The sequence below is a fragment of the Hyaena hyaena genome, unplaced genomic scaffold, assembly GCF_003009895.1.
Source record: "Hyaena hyaena isolate Hyena2069 unplaced genomic scaffold, ASM300989v1 scaffold_675, whole genome shotgun sequence".
NCBI lineage: Eukaryota > Metazoa > Chordata > Mammalia > Carnivora > Hyaenidae > Hyaena > Hyaena hyaena.
In genome coordinates, this window is record NW_024081303.1 from 514,308 (window position 1) to 534,022 (window position 19,715).

The 19,715-nt window shown below is 35.8% G+C and overlaps 1 protein-coding gene across 2 annotated transcripts in view; it reads left to right on the top strand.

The window, feature by feature from the left end:
* The window catches only part of UHRF2 (ubiquitin like with PHD and ring finger domains 2), an 84,667-nt gene that overhangs the window by 35,153 nt on the left and 29,799 nt on the right, over window positions 1-19,715 (top strand). For both annotated transcript variants that reach the window (XM_039217114.1, XM_039217113.1), the window contains exons 4-5: window positions 3,396-3,614; window positions 18,641-18,750. In XM_039217114.1, coding sequence (XP_039073045.1) covers window positions 3,396-3,614; window positions 18,641-18,750 — 329 coding nt within the window. The remainder of the gene's footprint in view (window positions 1-3,395; window positions 3,615-18,640; window positions 18,751-19,715) is intronic.

Here is a 19,715-nt window from a genome sequence, read left to right on the forward strand (position 1 = left end):
TATACATAGCATTGACTTAGCATCTTTTTGTGGCTGGAATTAGAAGACGTATTCTTACTTTTCGTGACTTACCTTCTGTAGACTAGTATATACATATAGGGTATATGTATATATAATTCTGTTATGAAATTGTAAAAAATTTATTTCCATGGCAAATATAGCTTATATTCCCCTTGCTCTGATGTATGGGATGATTTATTTTGCCTTATCTCTGATAAACATGATTTTATATACAAATTTGAAACTTTGGTCAAGTTTTCTACTTTACAAGATTTCCTTTCTTAGTATCTATTTTTGACAAACTTAGGCAAATGGGGAATTTTTTGCCATTGAAATATGTTCTCTTCATATTAAACATACAGAAATACATGATAATGTCATGATGACAAAATATAATTTTTACAGCACAGCTGAGAAAGGAATCTCTTCTAAAAGAATAGTTTTCTGTATGATCTGAAGAATATTGAAGCAGGAAACAAGTTCAGAAACTTCAAAATTAGAGAAGTCCTAAAAAATCTAGTTTAACTTCTTCATTTTACAGATTGGGAGACATGTTGGTTATTTTTGTGACAGAAACATTGTGAAACAACATGGGTGTGTAAACCCCAAGTGTAAGAGACTTCTAAATTTAGATTTGACCATTAAAAATTTTTTAAATGTTTATAGAGAGAGAGAGACAGAGCATGAACAGGGGAGGGGAGAGAGAGAGAAAGAGAGAGAGAGACACACACAGAATCCAAAGCAGGCTCCAGGTTCTGAGCTGTCTGCACAGAGCCCAATGCAGGCTCCAACAAATAGTGAGATCATGACCTGAACTAAAGCCCCACACTTAACTGACCGAGCCACGCAGGCGCCCCAAGATTTGACCATTAAAAAATGAGGTTGATATGGGAGAAGAGGAGAGCTATAGACCTGATTTTGTAATCGTCAGTTTCTTTCTTTAGTATTATTTCTGTGGGATGACAATATCTTTTTTTTTTTTTTTAATGTTTTATTTATTTCTAGGAGAGAGAGAGAGACAGCGTGAGCAGGGGAGGGTCAGAGAGAGAGGCAGTCACAGACTGAAACAGGCTGCAGGCTCTGAGCTGGCAGTCAGCATAGAGCCCGACGCGGGGCTCGAACCCACGAACCGTGAGATCATGACCTAAGCGAAAGTCGGACGCTTAACCGACTAAGCCACCCAGGCGCCCCGGGATGACAATATCTTAACTGACATTTACTTAACCTATTATGTACTGTTTTAAGCACTTTATAAGTCTTCTTATTTTAGTTCTCAAAACAACCACGTGACGTATAGTTACTTATCATTAAGCTACATTTTACACATGACAGTTTTAGTAAGGGTACAGAAATTTCCCAAGGAGTCCCAATAGCAGGAAGCTAAAATGGGAATTTAAACCCAGCCAGTGAAACACCAGGATGATAAAGGACTCAAAACCTTTTTCTATAAGTTAAAGGAAATCCATTTAAGGTATTTTTACTTAGAAGAGAGGATTGAGGGTGGTGCGGACATTTAGACCGTCAAATATTAAGTCTTCTGTGGACAGAGTGTATGGATTCCTTCATGGAATCTGGGCATAGAATGCTTTCCAAAGCTTATGTTTGATCCAGTATCAAGTAGCCTCTCCTTCCTATATCAGAGCTACGTGATGATAGAATGGGTTTTCTTAGGGTTAAAACTGCCCCCTTCAGGCACCTGGGTGGCTCATTCAGTGAAGCAGCCACTCTAGTTTCAGCTCTGGTCATGACCTCATGATTTGCAGGTTCCAGCCCCGCATTAGGCTCCATGCTGAAGATGTAGGGCCTGCCTTGGAATTCTCTCTCTCTGCGCCTCCCCTGCTCGCACTGTCTCTCTTAAATAAATTTAAACAAACAAACAAAAAACAAAAAAACCCTGTCTCCTCATTACTGTCCAAGCAGAGGTTACGTGGTTATTTGGAAGGCTTGTGGTAGAAGGGAATTAAGGCATTAAGAAGGTAAATGGACCAGATCTACTCTGAGGCCTTTTGCTAATCCTGAGATTTTGTTTTTTGGTTAACTAAAATTTGAAGAGACTTTGTTAAATTGGAAGATTAACTAAAGATCCCACCTAGGACTAATACCCATTTACTCTAAATGAGTTAGATATACTGTGAGAGTCATAGTCTTTATAGTACTTGGTTTCTTCAGAAGAACCAAGGCTTTCTGCTAGAGATGCTTTCAACTTCAGGCCCACTTACATTTTGAGCAGACCACTCAGTTGGCTAAGGGTTAATGGTCTTCACTCTTAGTTTCTACCTTCTTAATATTGTTTCAGTAGGGTATGCTACTTATTCTCTTGTATTCCTATAGCACACTAGGCTATCAGACTTGAGCATGCTTTTCAGTTACCAAGAGGATTTATGAAAATCAATTGTCAGGCCTCATTCCCAGATAATCTGACTCATTAGATCCAAAGTGGAGCCTAAGAATTTGTATTTGTCACATGTTCCCAGATGATGTTGACTCTGTTGATCATGCTTCGAGAAACACCATTATATTATAGTAGTTTGGCCTACCCAAAAGATTGAGCTTTCCAAGAGTAAGAACCAGACATTATTCATTTCTTTGTCCCCCTACTCCCAATCAATACATAAAGGCCACAGGTCTTAAATTTTAGAAACCATTACAGACTGTTACATTGCTGTCTTTGGCCTGGTGATACCAGAAATAAGGACTGAAAATTTAGAAAACTTCTAAAGCTTTAGGTTGAGATCAGTTTTGTTTTTTTATGTTAAGCTTACCATTAGAAGCACAAAATCAAGATTCTGCTAGAATCTTCACACAGTTCCACTTTCTGATATGTACAAGTTTTTTTGTTTTTTTTTGTTTTTGCCATTGCTAGACTACATGACTACATGTAAGAACTAGAATTTTACCTCTCTTCCTGGAAAAATGGACAGAGCATGAGTTGGGGGAGGGGGTTGGGAAGGCAGAGAGAGAGGGAGAGAGTGGGGGGGAGAGAGAGAGAGAGAGAGAGGGAGGGAGAATCTGAAACAGGCTCCAGGTCCTGAGTTCTCAGCACAGAGCCTGATGCAGGGCTTGAACTCATGAACTGTGAGATTATAACCTGAGCCAAAGTTGGATGCTCAACTGACTGAGCCACCCAGGTGCCCACTGTTAAAGTAATTCTTAAGCTTAGATTAAGAAAACACAGCAAGAAGAACTTGTGTTTTTTATCTTCTCCTACCGCACCCCTCAATCTAGCAAAGAATGCCTTACTAAAATTTTAGGAAGAACTTTATTCTGGCAATTAAAATCATGAAAAAATGTCATTTAAGTTAAGAATGATTCGATTTTTATATATGTTGCATATAGTTTTAGTCTTTGGTAGTAATCATAAGCAGCATATGATTCTTCTCTTTTTCTCTCCTCAGATATCCAGAAAGTGGTACTGTAGAAATAAATGTCAAGGATCTTCGACCACGAGCTAGAACTAATTTGAAATGGAATGAACTAAATGTTGGTGATGTGGTAATGGTTAATTACTCTGTAGAAAATCCTAGTAACAGAGGATTTTGGTTTGATGCAGAAATTACTGCACTGAAGACCATCTCAAGAACCAAAAAAGAACTTCGTGTGAATATTATCTTAGGGTAAGATTCTCTACACTGATACCTTTTAATTACTGAAGGAATCAAGGAATATAATTCTTAGGTATAATGTACATGTTCCTTAGTAAAAAAGATGGAATCTATGAACGATAAAAAGAATGGCCCTTAAATGTCTATCACTGCTTTAGGGCTGGAGATATTACTTGAAAGCATCTTGGAAATAACTGAGTATTAGAGAAATCCTTGCTCACTTCACAGAGGATCTCTGTTGAATTAGTAGCAGTGAATATCAGCCTAATCAGCTATCTGTAGTACTTGCAAGACTAGCTGAAATTTTCTTTCATAGTAATTTTCTTAAGTTTACAGATTTTAGCAAGCTTAATGAAGAGAATTCAAAATGTAAAATGTCACCCAAAATGCCAAATTACTTAACTGCTATTTCTGTCATTAATTCACTAATTTACTTTTTAAAAAGCCTCTTAAACTGTTTCTAGTTCTTATAATGTTTAAGTAAACAATCTTGTATTATGTATTTTGTGCTTTGCTTTTTCCATAGAATGAATTCTTAGAAGTACATTTCTGTTGAGCATTGGGGATTCTAGAATTACCCTGGCAGTGTGTGTGTATGTTTATATACATGATCCTGCTTCATAGCAGCCACACTAACATTCTTGTTAAGTTCTGATTAACAGGATTATTATATATAAGATATATTGAGTAGATAATGATTTACGTGTTAAATATAATGGATATGTTATATCTTATAACAAATCTGAGGTTAAACATCTGCTTATTTGATTAGTAATACAAAGTAAGAGTCCGTAAACTGCAGCCTACTAGCTACCTGATTTTAGGAAATAGTTTTTGGAATGCCTGTCCATTTACACATTATCTATGGCTATTTTTGTATTCAAAAACATTGTTCAGTATTTGCAATGCATACCATTACAGTAATGTGTAGAGAAAATATCTAAGACTCCCTGGCTTGTGAAATCTAAAGTACTTACTTTCTGACCCTTCATGAAAAAAGTTTACTGACTCCTACGATAAAGAAAAGTAATGTTGTGAGGTGCTGATAATAGCTTATACTTTAGAAAGCTGTTTCTGAACTTTCTACAAACACAAGTGTGATTCTGTTGCCAGGTAAAGATGTAACTCACAGACTTCCAAGCAGCTTGAAATTCTGATAAGGGTACAAATCATAAAGAAAAGGAAAAGGCATCTACATAAATTGGTTTTATAGGGAGCCTTATAATGTACTTGAGTGCAAGAAGTCCAAAACAGCATGTATACATAATAGGAGGTAACAGTACTCCTAGCATAGAGTAGCTCACTATTTAAAAAATTTTCCCTGAGTGATTCTGAAGTACAGTTAGAGTGGAGCACCCTGGCTTTAGGGTCTAGAACTATGACTGAATGGAAATTATAGATAGGCAAACAATTAGAACAATTATGTGATACCTCTCCCAACAGTAAAACCCACTGTCCTGTAATGCATTATGTTCTGTCATTTAAGTTTTTACTGGATGTGTTAGGAACATAAGAGCCAAAAAGCAGCCAGTGTGGTATGTGACTTGTGAATAGGATTTTCCCCCTCCATGTTTAAAAGTCTTTTCTCTTTACGGGAAAGAGTGGATAAATAATCAGAATGAAGGTGTAAATGTATTCTCATGTTGATAGTTTGGGACTTTCACAAACTCTGCTGTTGTGACATTATCTCTGTGTTCCGATGCTTATGTACATTAGTTTCTGTAGGGCACATCGTGTCTAGAAGTAGAATTGCTGGATTGTAGAACTTGTATGTCTTTAATAGATAGGACCAAATATTTGAGTGGCTATATCTCATTACATTTCTATAGCAGTATTAGAGGTCCCATTGCTCTGCGTTCTCATCCACACTTAATTTTGTCAGACTTGAATTTTTGCTAATCAGGTGGGTGTATAATAAAATAGTATATTATGGTTTTGATTTGCATTTCCTTGACTACTAAGGAGATTGATAACCTTATGTTTGTTGGCAATTTAGATATCTTTTGTGAGGACCCTGTTCCAAACATTAATGTTTTGTTGTTAGTAGGTAGTCTTTGTTACTAATTTTTTGTATTACTAATTTTTTAGGAGTTCTAATTAGCAGGGCTTGACCATTTCAGTTATGCATAGAGAAAATATCTCTGCTTTTATAGCTTTTTTCATGTTTTCAATAATATTCTTAACCTTAAGTTGAGTTTATCAAAAATTTTCCCCTGATGATTATGCATTCTGTGTCTTGCTTAATAAACCTTTTTGGGGTTTGGGAGGGGGTTAGGGGAATGCGTGAAGGTGGTCAAAAGGTACAGACTTACAGTTCCAGGGACAGCATGGTAACTGTAGTTAACAATACTGTATTGTTTATTTGAAAGTTACTGAGAGTAGATCTTAAAAGTTCTCATCACAAAAAGAAAAAATTATAACTATCTGAGGTGGTGGAAGTTCCTTCCTGTGGTAATCGTTTGTATATCTATCAAATCATTATGTTGTATACTTACACGGTATGTGTCAGTTATATCTCAATAAAACATGCAGTCAACAGGGGAGAAACATTTTCTACCCAGAATGCATTATTTAAAAAGCTTTGTGGTTTTATCTTTCTTTAGTAGGTCTTTAATTCATTCAGTGTAGGTTTTTGTGTACAGTGTGAGGGTTTAACTTATCTTAATATATATGGATAAATATATATGGATAATCATTTTTGCTAGCATCGTTTACTAAAAAGTCCATTTTTGGGGGTACCTGGATGGCTCAGTCTGTTGGGTGTCCAACTTCAGGTCAGGTCAGGTCATGATCTTGTAGTTTGTGGAGCTACGTAGCTACGTTCGAGCTACGTGTCGGGTTCTGTGCTGACAGCTCAGAGCCTGGAGCCTGCTTCGGATTCTGTCTCCCTTTCTCTGCCTCTCCCCCACTTGCACTCTGTCTCTCAAAAAATGAATAAACATTAAAAAAAAATTAAGGAGTGCCTGAATGGCTCTGTCAATTGGGCGTCTGACTTTGGCTCAGGTCATGATCTCACAGTTTGTGAGTTTGGGCCCCGCTTTGGGTTCCGGGCTGACACTTCAGAGCCTGAAACCTGCCTTAAATTCTGACTCCTTCTCTCTCTGCCCCTCCTCTGCGTTCTCTTTCTCTCTGTCTCTCTCTCAAAGTAAATAAACGCTAAAAAATTTTAATTGAAAAAAATAAAAAGCCCATTTTTGAGGGGGAGAGGCTAAAAACAAAAGCTTATTTTTCCCTCATTGATTTTCAATATCCCCTCATATCAAGTGACTATAATTGATGCATCCATCTGATGTCTCTTCTGTACCACGCGTCTATTTTGTATGTCATAATATCGCTTCCTACCTTGCTCTTCAATAGTTCTCTATCTTCTTAGGTCTGTGTGCTTTCATTTGAATTTTCCAAGTCATCTTGGTAATTTAAACATAAAAACCTTTGTGAATTTAATACTTACTGTGTTGACTCTAATCCAGGAATGTGCTTGTTCTCTACTTATTTAGGTCTTTAATGTGTTTTTCTCATGTTTTTATTAGGTTGAACCATATACAATGTTTTTGTAGGTTCAAAATAATTGAACGTTGGCAATTATATGGTAGATCCTGATTTAACGCCCTTCAGAGATCTGATCTTATATGGGTCTGTTATCTTTATTTAACTTCAGGTACTACTTGTTATTTCTGTAAATGCTATTTTTATTTCATTTTCCTTTATTGCTGGCATAAAGTAACCTTTGATCATGGATCCAGTAGCCCTACTGGATTTACTAGTTTTAATTTACATGTAGATTTTTGGGGCAATTTTTATGATTATAAATCATGAAATGAATAAAAATTATCATCTATGAATTATGACATTTTTGTCTTTTGATTTCTTTTATTCACCAGCTGCCTTTTAGTATGTTGTTGAAAGGAAGTGATGATAGCAGACATCTTTTTTCTCCTTTATCTTTATGAAAAAAACTTCTAAAATTTCGCTAGTAACTATAGTATTTGACATAAGTATTTTGTGGACATGCTGTCCTGGATTTGCTTTGACAATACTTTGTGTGGGATTTTTGCATTGTGTTAATGAGTAAAATTTGCATGTTAATTTTCCTAACTGTCCTTAACAAATTATTCAGATTTTATAAAATAATGAGAATATTCTTTTTCTATCTTTTTTTTTTTAATGTTTTATTTATTTGTAGGAGAGAGAGAGAGACAGCGTGAGCAGGGGAGGGTCAGAGAGAGAGGGAGACACAGACTCTGAAACAGGCTCCAGGCTCTGAACTGGCAGTCAGCACAGAGCCCGATGCGGGGCTCGAACCCACGATCCGTGAGATCATGACCTAAGCGAAAGTCGGTTGCTTAACCAACTAAGCCACCCAGGCGCCCCTATTTTTCTATCTTATGGTGGAGTTTTGTTTCCTTTTCTTGAATTTTTGGTAGCACTTCTCAGTAAAGCCTTTTTTCTTTTTGAGAAGGATTTTTATAATTGGTTAATTTCTATAAGGATTATAGGGCAATCCAGATTTTCTACTTCTTGAAGTAGAATTTTATTTTTTAGAACTTGATTTTATCTAAATTTTATTTAAACTTCAGCTTTGATACTCTCTATTGTATTGAAGGTGCAAAGGAAGAAATAAATATAGGACATGATTTTTAATCTGCCTTGGATATTTGTTAAGGGAACTTGGAGTTAAAGTTCATGCTTGTTTCTATTTTTAAACTGTGACTACCAAAAAGTGAATATGCTTAAAATGTCTACTAATCAAATTGTATTTTTAGCTTATCATTCATTTTCTGTTTCTATTTTAGCTTTGAAGAAAATTCAGAACAAAAGTTTAGGAGTTTAAATCCATTTTTCAAAATGGATTCAGTTACTATTGTGATGCATATTGCATTTTATACCACATGAAGTTATATTAGTTTAGATGTTTTTTTTAAATTTTTTTTTTTTTTTAATATTTTTATTTATTTCTAGGAGGGAGAGAGACAGCGTGAGCAGGGGAGGGTCAGAGAGAGAGGGAGTCACAGACTGAAACAGGCTCCAGGCTCTGAGCTGGCCATCAGCACAGAGCCCGACGCGGGGCTCGAACCCACGATCCGTGAGATCATGACCTAAGCGAAAGTCGGACGCTTAACCGACTAAGCCACTCAGGCGCCCCTAGTTTAGATGTTTATAAGTGGAATTTAAGGGCACCTGGGTGGCTAAGACAATTAAGTGTCTGACTCTTGGTTTTGGCTCAGGTCATGATCTCAGGGTTTGTGAGATTGAGCCCAAGGTTCAGGCTTGTGTGCTGACAGCAGCGAGCCTGCTTGGGATTCTCTCTCTCCCCGCACCCCTGTCACCCTCCCTTCCCCCTCCGCCACTCATCGTAGGCTCTTTCTCAAATTTTTTTTAACAAAAAAAAGCTTAGCCTTTAAAGAAAAAAGTTGAATAAAGAAAAAGTAGAATAAATTTTCCTTAAATAAAGAAAATCCTTTATCTAAAGCTAAAACTAAACTATGGATGTAATTTATTTTCAGTGTCCTTTTCATAGGGCTTTTTACTTAGTAAATTTTTTCCAACTTGTTTATCATCACATCTCTTTAGTGATATTCTTATTTATTATTGTACCATTCTTACACACTACAATTTTGGTGTCCGTCTCAAATTATAAATCAAAGTTTACTGTATTTTAACCACAACCATTTAAGCCTCCTTGTGGTGCTTAATCCTATAAACATGCTTCTGCTTCAGAGCTTTTGCTGTTTGCTGTTCCTCTGCCTCGTCTGCTCCACGGATACTTACTTGGCTTGCTCTGTGTCTTGTCTTGGTTCTTTGTTCAGACATCACTTCAAAAGAAGCCTTTCATGTTGTATACAATTATATATGTACATGCAGGGCATAGATTACTTGAATTGTTTCCTTACTCTTTCTTTGTAGTATTATCACCTGAGATTTATCTCTCTTGACCTACTTGTAGTAGTTTCCTGTTGTTACTGCAACAAATTTATAAATGTAGTGGCTTAAATAGTAAAACTTATCATTTCACAGTTCTGTAAGTCACAAGTCTTATATGAATTTCACTGGACTAAAATCAAAGTGTTAGCAGAGATGTGTCCCTGTTTGGAGACTTTAAAGGAGAATCTGTTTCTTTGCTTTTTCCAGATTTTAGAGGCCTCCCAATCCCATGGCCTACTTCCTCTCTTTCTAACGTTACGTGTCTCTGACTCACTGTCCCTCTTCTACTTTTAAGTTCCCCTGTAATTACCTTGGGCCTACCTGGTTAATCCTTTTTCAAGGTCATTAACTTAATGATGTCTACAAAGTCCCTTTTACCATGTAGCATAATATTCATGTGTTCCCATACTTAAGACATAGATATCTTTGGCACCCATTATTCTGTCTGTTATACCACTGAAATGTTAATGCCTTGACTTTTTTTGGCTGCTGTGTGCCAGGCCCTGTTCTAGGCACTAGTTATAGTGAGTATTCAGTAAATAGATTATTTCACAGAATCAGAGATTAACAGTTTTTTTATTTTAACACCTCAAATTAAGATATTTTAAAATTGCTATTGCTTGGAAGTTGGGTTCTTTAAGAGATTGAGTTTGCTTCTGCTAGGCATCTTGGAGTGCCATCTAGTTTAAAATTAAATTCTTTGCTTGAGCTTCTTTAGACCACACAAGTAGTATGAATTCATATTTGCAAATCTGCATGAATTATACCTTGTAGTTACTGGGATACTTTTTCTCCTTATACCCACTGATAACATTAAAATAGTCATGTTTATTTTGTCTCTACCTTCAAGGTGGTTTATTTACCATTTATCTTAAACTGTGAGAAGAGCTTTTTGGTGTCCTAGCTTTATTTGAGGGTCCTTCTCAGACATCTCATCTCAGATTTTTTTTCTTTTTTATGATTTCATAAAATAGTGTGTCATATAGTTGTTGTCTTCCATATAGAGTCCTAACTTTGGGGGTTCTTCTTAGACTACTCCATTGCAGGCCAAGTTCTTTCTTGGTAGTAGATAAAATAATGCATTTTATAATTATTGGTTTATTAGATTCAGTGAAATATGTTATTTCTTGAAGGAATATTCATGTTTTTTTGTGATTTACAGCTTCATCAGTTTTGTGCAGAGGAAATGGGTATGGTAAGCCTTCAACTGAAATGATAAATGAAAAAGTGATTCTAGTTTTGAACCTATTTTTGTGATATTTATTGAGGTATCTAATGAAGTACATGGAAAGTTTCTGTTTGCAGGTAGGATGGAATAGCTGGCAGTAGATTAGCATTTTCACTTAAAACAACTAGAAGAGCCAGCTTAAATAACATTATCACCTGTTATGTTAATGACAGCAGAAAGGCAAGAACTAACAGAGTGTATGGCTCTGCAATGGGAAGAACCTTAGAAGGCAGTTGGTTTTTGTAGTTGCTTTTTGCCCTGGGAACTCTTGCTAATTATGGATGTAGAGCAGATCTGGTGGAAGGCAGCTGAGGGCAGGGTGGAGACAGAGCTTTTGGTAGATGTTTGGATGTTTCAAGCATATGGCCTGTTTTCCTCACATTACTTTTGCTAAATACTGGAGGTTTGTGGGGCAGGAGGCTAAAAATATAAGTAAAAAGCACAGTGAAATTCTCAGTAGTCTCATAAAGCAAACAGATTTTAGGATCACTGGTTGAAATGGTCCCACAGAATATACAAAAGCTCTTAGTTGAAAACTGGATGGCTAAGACAAATATGTAGACTAAATCTTGTAAACAAGACTTGCCTCAGCATAGTCGCTGAATACAATGTTAAATCACCACAGTATCTTCCCAGCACAAGAAAAATTGGTCTGACACCTCCTCTAATGTTTTATAACTTACATTGTTGAATTCGTTGGTTTGGTTTGATAACATCTTTTTCTTGGCTTCATTTTTTATAATCTGTTTTCATTAGAACTGTATTTCTAAGTTGAGAATTTTTTATCTGTGTTTTCAGGTGCTGTTCCACTGTGTTCTAGCATACATTGTTTCTGATAGAAATGTGGCTTATATTCCTTTTGTTTTTATCTTTAATTTTCAGCAGCATTATTGCAATATGCCATTGTATTTTATTTATATTTATATAACCATGGAACCAAAAGTATGCTACCAAAAGACAGGGCCACATAATCAAAAACCAGAAGAAAAGCCAACAATAAAAATGGACCCATAGGTGGTGTTGATAATTCAAGTTATCCGACAAGATTTTAGAATAATTGTAATTAATATGCTCAAGAAGATAGATGAGAAGATGGAGAATTTCAACTGAGAATTGGAATCTATTAAAAAATCACCTGGGGGGCACCTGGGGGGCTCAGTCAGTTGGGCGACTGACTTCGGCTCAGGTCACAATCTCATGGTTTGTGGTTCGAGCCCCGCGTCGGGCTCTGTGCTGACAGCTAGCTCAGAGCCTGGAGCCTGTCTTCGGATTCTGTCTCTCTCTCTCTCTCTTTCTCTCTGTCTCAGAAGTAAAACAATAAAAAAAATTTAAAAAAATCACCTGGAGTGTATAAAATAATTACTCTAGAGCTGAATAAAACAGTATCTGAAACTAAGACTTTATTAGATTGGCTTAATAGCGGAAGATAGGAGTAATAGGCAAGTCATTGAAAAATATCAAAACTAAAACATGGAAAAAAATTATGAGAAACCACACAGTAAAGACTGCTGGACACATGCTACCTGGCAAAAACTTTGCATTACATCTATTTGTAGTTCCCAAAGAAGAGAAAGGTGAAAGCAGTATTTGAAAACCTAATAACTAGAATTTTCAAAAATGAGAGAAGATAGCCCAGATTGAGGCCCTGTGAACCCTAACCAGGATAAATATAAAGAAAACATAGTGGCATATTGCAATAATGCTGCTGAAAACTGAAGATAAAAATGAACATGAGCTGAGTTTTCATCACAAACAATGTAAGCTAGAACACAATGGAGCAACATTTGAAAACTCTGATTAAAAAAAATTAGAAATACATTTCTAATGAAAATAGATTACAAGAAATGAAGCAAGACAAAGATGTTATCAAACCAAACTGAAGAATCCAAACTCTTTTGCGACTGCTGGTAAGAATGCAAACTGGTACAGCCATTCTGGAAAGTAGATGGAGGTTCCTCAAAAAATTAAAAGTAGAACCACCCTACGACCCAGCAGGTGTACTACTAGGTATTGATCCAAAGGAGTCAGGTGTCTGTTTCAGAGGGGCATGTGCACCCCAGTGTTTATAGCAGTGACAATGACAATAGCCAAAGTATGAAAAGAGCCCAAATGTCCATTGACAGATGAATGCATAAAAATGTGGCATATATTACTCAGCATTTAAAAAGAATGAAATCTTACCATTTGAAATAATGTGGATGGAACTAGAGTATATTGTGCTAAGTGAAATAAGTCAGTCTGAGAAAGATAAATATCATACGACTTCACTCATATGTGGAATTTAAGATACGAAACAAATGAACATAAGGGAAGGGAAGCAAAAATAATATAAAAACAGGGAGGGGGACAAAACACAAGAGATTCTTAAATACAGAGAACAAACTGAGGGTTGCTGGAAGGGTTATGGGTGGGGGAATGGGCTAAATGGGCAAAGGGAGTTAAGGAGAACACTTATTGGGATGAGCATTGGGTGTTATATATAGCAGATGAATCACTGGATTCTGCTCCTGAAATCATTATTGCACTATATGCTAACTAACTTGGATGTAAATTTAAAAATAAAATTTTAAAAAATTTTTAAAAAGGCATAAAGAAACACACCAAACCTAAGAATCCAATACCAACACATCTGTACTAAAAGAAATACTGAAGAGAATTCTGTAAGCAGAAGGAAGGTGATCTCAGATAGAAACATGAAATACAGGAAAGAATTAAAAAACACAGGAAGGGTAACTATATGAGTAAGTCCAAATAAACTGTTCACAACACACAGTAGTAGTGAAGTTTAAAATATGTAGAATTAAAATGCATGACAGCCATGCAAAAGATGGAAGTTGATAAATGAAGCTATGAAATTCTGATATGATCAGAGAAGTAGTGAAGTAAAACTTAAAAGTAGATTGGTTTCTTGGGTTTGTTTACCTGGTATATTCTCTGAGAACCACCACATTAAAGTAATATCTTAATATATAATTAAATATAATTATTAAGATATTAACCAAATTAATAGGGTAAAATGGAGTAATTATTAGAATAATTCAAAAGAAAGCAATCAAGAAGAGTAAAAGAAACAAAAAGGTAGATAAAATAGAAAACATATAGTAAAATGGTAGAAACAAACCCAGATATGTCAGCCATTATATTAACCATATGTGAGCTAAACATTACAGTTGCAAAGATCAACAGATGAGATCAAAACAAAAACAAAACCCATATGCTGCTTATAGGAAAGACTCCTTAAATGTGAAGTCACACAAGTTGAAATTACAAGGAAAAATGGAATTCTAGAAAGATGACAACAGCATAGATTTTTAATCTCCCTAGATATTCTTATACAAACATGTAGAGCAACTAAAATATCTAATCGAAAACTCACGGGCAACATTTATAACCATTCAGGGAGTTGTGGTATCCCCTGAAAACACCAAAATAGCTGGTGGGATAAACAGCTGATGGCTATAAGACCCGTATGGTATCAGTAGCTGTGCAAGAGGTAGGAGAGGGTAACTACAGCTATGTGATGAACCCATGCACTCTGAAATAATAAAACTAGTTCAGCAAGCTCTTTTGAGAATGACAGCAATAGTGTCCATCTTTCAAAATAACCTCCTGTGATTCTTCCTTCCTGGTGTTCACACTTTGCATAGTTCCTTTCCACATTTTACTTAGGGTTACTCATTTGGCCAATAGAATATGGCAGAAGTGATGGTATACCACTTGTAAGATACGGTTATAAAAACATTGAAGCTTCCATTTTGGGTTCTCTCGGATCACTTCCTTTGAGGGAAGCTAGCTGCTGTGTTGTGAGGATTCACATATCCTCGTGGTCTTGCCCTAGTTGAGCCTTTAGATCAGCCTGCAACTGTGGTCAACAGCTTGACTGAAACCTAGTGCAAGATCTTGAGCTGAAACTACCCAGCTAAGCTGCTTCCAAATTCCTAAATTGCAGAAACTGTGAGATAATTTTTGTCTTAAGCTGCTAGTTTTAGGGTGATTTGTTATATGACAACAGAGCTAATATAGCAACTGAAGCTAATGAGGTATACACACCGGTTTAGATGAATATGAGCAGTTTGCAGTAAGATTTTAAACGGATTAGAGTCCAGCAAGCTCTCGAAATTATTTAGCTAAAACTATTCCAAGGCAGAGTCCCATACAGAAAAGAAATGACTGGAAATGCAATCCAAACTGAATAGGGTAGGGACAATAAAGACAAAAGAAAAAGGTTTCAGTTAAAAATCAGAAAGGAGAATAGAGCCAGGAAATTTCAGTAAGTAAGCTTCCATTGTGCCTTTTTAAAAAAATAATTTGAGGCATAATTTACATAGAGCAATATGTATTATATATTTTAAGTGAATATTGGCAAGTGTATGTACCTGTGCCACCACTGTGATCAAGATACAGAACGTTTTTATCACCCCAAAAAGTTCCTTTGGGTTCCCTTAGAATCTTCACCACTACCCTTAGCCCTGGCCCCAGACAACTACTCATTTGCTTTCTATTAGATTAGATATAGATCATTAGCTGCTATAATTTTGAATTCTTCTTCAAAAATATCAATTAAAAAAAGTAAGTTCTACAGAACTCTATAGCATTGAACTAGTAAAGCTAAGTGAAATTATACCCTCTAAAGGTTCAAGAGATTTATTAAAAGAAAGCGGGGGGGAGGTGGAAGGAAGGAAGGGAGGGAGGAAAGAAAAGCCTTGATGTCAAATATGTAAAAAGGAAAAAAAAAGGAATGAAGATAACAGCCTTTCAAGGAAAGAATCCCAGAAAGACGTGCATGCGTCAAGAAAAGATGAACCAGGGGCGCCTGGGTGGCTTAGTCGGTTAAGCATCCGACTTTCGCTTAGGTCATTATCCTGCGGTTCGTGGGTTCGAGCCCCGCATCGGGCTCTGTGCTGACTGCCAGCTCAGAGCCTGGAGCCTGTTTCAGTCTGTGACTCCCTCTCTCTCTGACCCTCCCCTGCTCATGCTGTCTCTCTCTCTCTCTGCTAAAAAAAAAAAAAAAAAAAAAAGAAAAGAAAAGATGAACCAAAGATTTTAAGTCTGGCTTTCGGAATAAAGGCTGAAGATGAACTGTTATTAACTTGGAAGAACTAGGGGAGGTATTCTCATAAACTCTTCCTGGGGAATGTTCCAGAGAACTAGCTTCAGACTATCAAGATGACTGAAGAAAATTTGACCTAAAGAGTGGTGATAAACATTAGGAATATTTTTACTTTTAGAAGTTAGGACTGAAAGAGATAAATAAAGGAGAAAGTATAGAATGTAATGATTATATGATGTGATATCAGAGCTATAACTGTAAGATACGGGAGGAAATAAAGAATTTTAAATTATGTATTTTCAGTAATAGTAAGAGTGTCTTGTGTGTAATGTCTGGTAAATTAAAGAAGTATTTGTAGCATTCTAAGTTAGGTATCCTGGTGTCTTTGATAACTAGTGTTTTCTGATTGGGGGAGAAAGGAGAAACATTCATAACTGTTTTTTAAAAAGTAAATTTACCTTTAGTTCTGAATTTGAGCAAAGTATTTATATGAACTCATGAAGTATTTTGTACATGTATTCATGTGTATGTTTAAAGTTTATAGCCCTGTCCAATGAAGAAGCTTAGAAACAGTGATCAATACAGTTGCAAAAAGCTTTTTTAGTGCCTGAAGTATGGTCTTGAAATATTACTTCCACCTAAAAGAAATGAGGCTTCCTTATAGATAGAGCTCCAGGCTAGAGACAGAAAATGTACAAGATGAACTTGGAATATCTTATCTTATGGAAAACAAAGACCTCTAATTTCTTGGCAGAAAGATTTGGGAGTAAACTGGAAGTTCCTCTTGGCCAAAGATGAGACAGTTTGAACATTGACCAGGGAAATAACTGTAGTAGATTGAAACTCCTCAAATATGTATGTGCATTCCTAGTAGTATAGATACTCATTGGTCATCTATGTAGGGAACTATTTCTTTTTAAAGTTCTCTGTCTGACATGGGAATCAAAGTGATGCTGGCTTTGTAAAATGAGTCCGGAAGTTTTCCTTTGATTTCTGTTTTTTGGAATAGCTTGAGAAGAATGGGTATTAATTTTGTTTAAATGTCTGGTACAATTCCCCAGGGAAGCCATCTGGCCCAGGGCTCTTATTTGTTGGAAGATTTTTGATAACTGATTCAATTTCTTCACTAGTTATGGGGTGATGGGCATGGAGGAGAGCACTTGTGGGGAGGAGCACTGGGTTTTATATGGAAACCAACTTGACAATAAACTATTAAAAAATAAATAAAAATTAAAAATTTTTTTAAAAATTAAAAAAAATAAAGTTCTCAAAGAAAGCACCTAATCTACATTTTTCTATATGCTCTGTCACTGAGTCACCAAATAATTGATGAGGCCAAGTTTCTCTTTATGGAATTCTAGCAAATGAGAAAGGCATGTTAGAACTGGATTATCAACCCTTCACAATCCCAGTGAATTCATAAATTTTAGCACTTAATATCTATAACTCCTGTCATTAGAGGAAAAGACAACTAAGTAAACTGGATGCTTCCTGATAGACCAGACCTATTAATATTTTTACCAAAAAATGAACCTGGATTTGATTAAGCATTTCTAAATGCAAGGGTTGGCAATTTTCTTGTGTAAAGGGCCAGATGATAGCTTTAATCTTTGGCAGCCAAATTGTCTCCACCATCGCAAGCTACTCAACTCTGCCACTGTAGCACGGAAATGAACCATAGAGAATGCATAAATGATTAGTTTTTCCAGTAAAACTTTGTTTACAAAAACAGGCAGCAGACTAGGATTTTTTGACCTGTACTCTAGATCAAGCTACCAACTTACTAGGAATACAAATGATGGGAAAAACCTATTTAAGCTAAACTTTGGGAATGCACATATCAAAATCAGAACTGTGGGGAAACTCTTGATAGCAATTCTTCAACAGATTGTAAGAAAAAAAGATTGCATGAGGATTGATAAGAGTCTTTAAAACACAGGCAAATCACAGCAGATCTTTCATATGCTTAGAGAGGCAGACAGGTGATAAGACTAAGAAAATTAAGGTAAATAGTTAACTCTTAGAAGGGAATAATGAAATTGGGAGTGAGCATGTCGTTGCTTTCATGTCAAAGTTGATGACTACAAGAATTATAGATTATAATTCTTATAATTGATTATACTGTACATTTATGCAGTTTTCTGCATTTGTGAATATTTGACATTAAAAGTTTTAAAAGGTGAAAGAATAGAAAAAGTCACCAGGCAAATTCTAGGCAAAAAGTGTATTTGATATAGAATGCATTACAGAGATAGAGACATTTTATAAGACAAATTTAAGAATCCTAAATCTCTATGTACCAATTAATATAGCTTCAAAATTATAAACCAAAGTTGACAGATTAAAAGGAGAAATCCATATATAAATCCATAGTCATAGCAGGAAACGTTGAAGAAGCATATACAAACAGGTATAAATTGTGTCTATGAGAAGTACGGCCTAGTATCTGAAGGACTTTTCTTTTTAATGAGAGGTCATCTTTTTACCCACTTACTGTATTTATTGGAAATATATTTAACTCTTTGATTTTGATTGATAGAGTATTATATTATCTAGTGTTTAATTTACAAGAAAACTGTCTTCTTTCTAGATAATCTAGGCAAAGTCTGTAAATTTTTTCCCTAATATTACACTAAAGTTACACTTACCTTTGAATAGTAACTAATCACTATTGGACTTTTCCTGCCATTGGAAACAGTGGCTCAAAGTGATTGGAATAGCTATAATCCCAATTTGTAAATAGACAAAGTCCAATGGGTTTCCAAAATGACTCTTAATTATTTGCATATGGTTTAGATTTTGCTGGCAGAAGTTAACTTTTCTTCTTTTTTTAAACAGGGGTTCTGAAGGAAAATTAAATGACTGCCAGATAAGATTCGTAAATGAAATCTTTAAGATCGAGAAACCTGGAGCACATCCCCTGTCACTGGCAGATGGAAAGTTTTTAAGTATGGATTTTTCTTATGGGTTTAGACTACATATATGGTACTTGATTGGTATTTTAACCACCCAGGGAATAACTTTTGAGAAAGTATAAAGATGTAGATAATACAAATTTATTTTCATGACCACATTTTTATTCCAAGATCTGTTCTGGTTTAATGGATTTTTCTCAAATGATAAAATTTGTTTTCAAAAAAATTATTTTCTCACCTTGGCATTTTATTGCCGTTTTGTTTCCTTTATTATAAGTTCTGACCAGATAACCCATTTCAGTAATTTTGTGGCAACCTAGATTGATTTTTAATAATGAAACTTATTTTCAAATGAATAGAGCCTGACAGTAATGCTGGTTATACTTTGAATTTCTGGGAGGTAATACATGAGGTTTAAATAATCATGAGAATATTAGAACGTAGTCCTACCTTTTCACTGTACATATTGTATTTGCTTAATATCATACAGCTATTTGGTAACAGAAGTAGGACTAGATTTAATTCATGATTGCTATCTTTCCATATAAATTGTTGTCTCACACTTTCTTAATTCTGAGCTTTTTGTGGTTAACAGTTTATTGGATTTATACCACATGTCAATGTCTAATACATATTTTTTTATTTTTAAAGATTTAAGTAATCTCTACACCCAACGTGGGGCTCAAATTTACAACCCTAGATCAAGAGTTGAACGCTTGGGGTGCCTGGGTGGTCAGTCAGTTAAGCGTCCGACTTCGGCTCAGGTCATGATCTCACGGTTCGTGGGTTCGAGCCCTGCGTCAGGCTCTGTGCTGACGGCTAGCTCAGAGCCTGGAGCCTGCTTCGGGTTCTATGTCTCCCTCTCTCTCTGACCCTACCCTGCTCACGCTGTCTCTCTCTGTTTCTCAGAAATAAAATAAAACATTTTAAAAAATAGGAAAAAAAAAAGAGTTGAATGCTCTACCTACTGAGCCAGGTACCCCAATATCTAGTATATT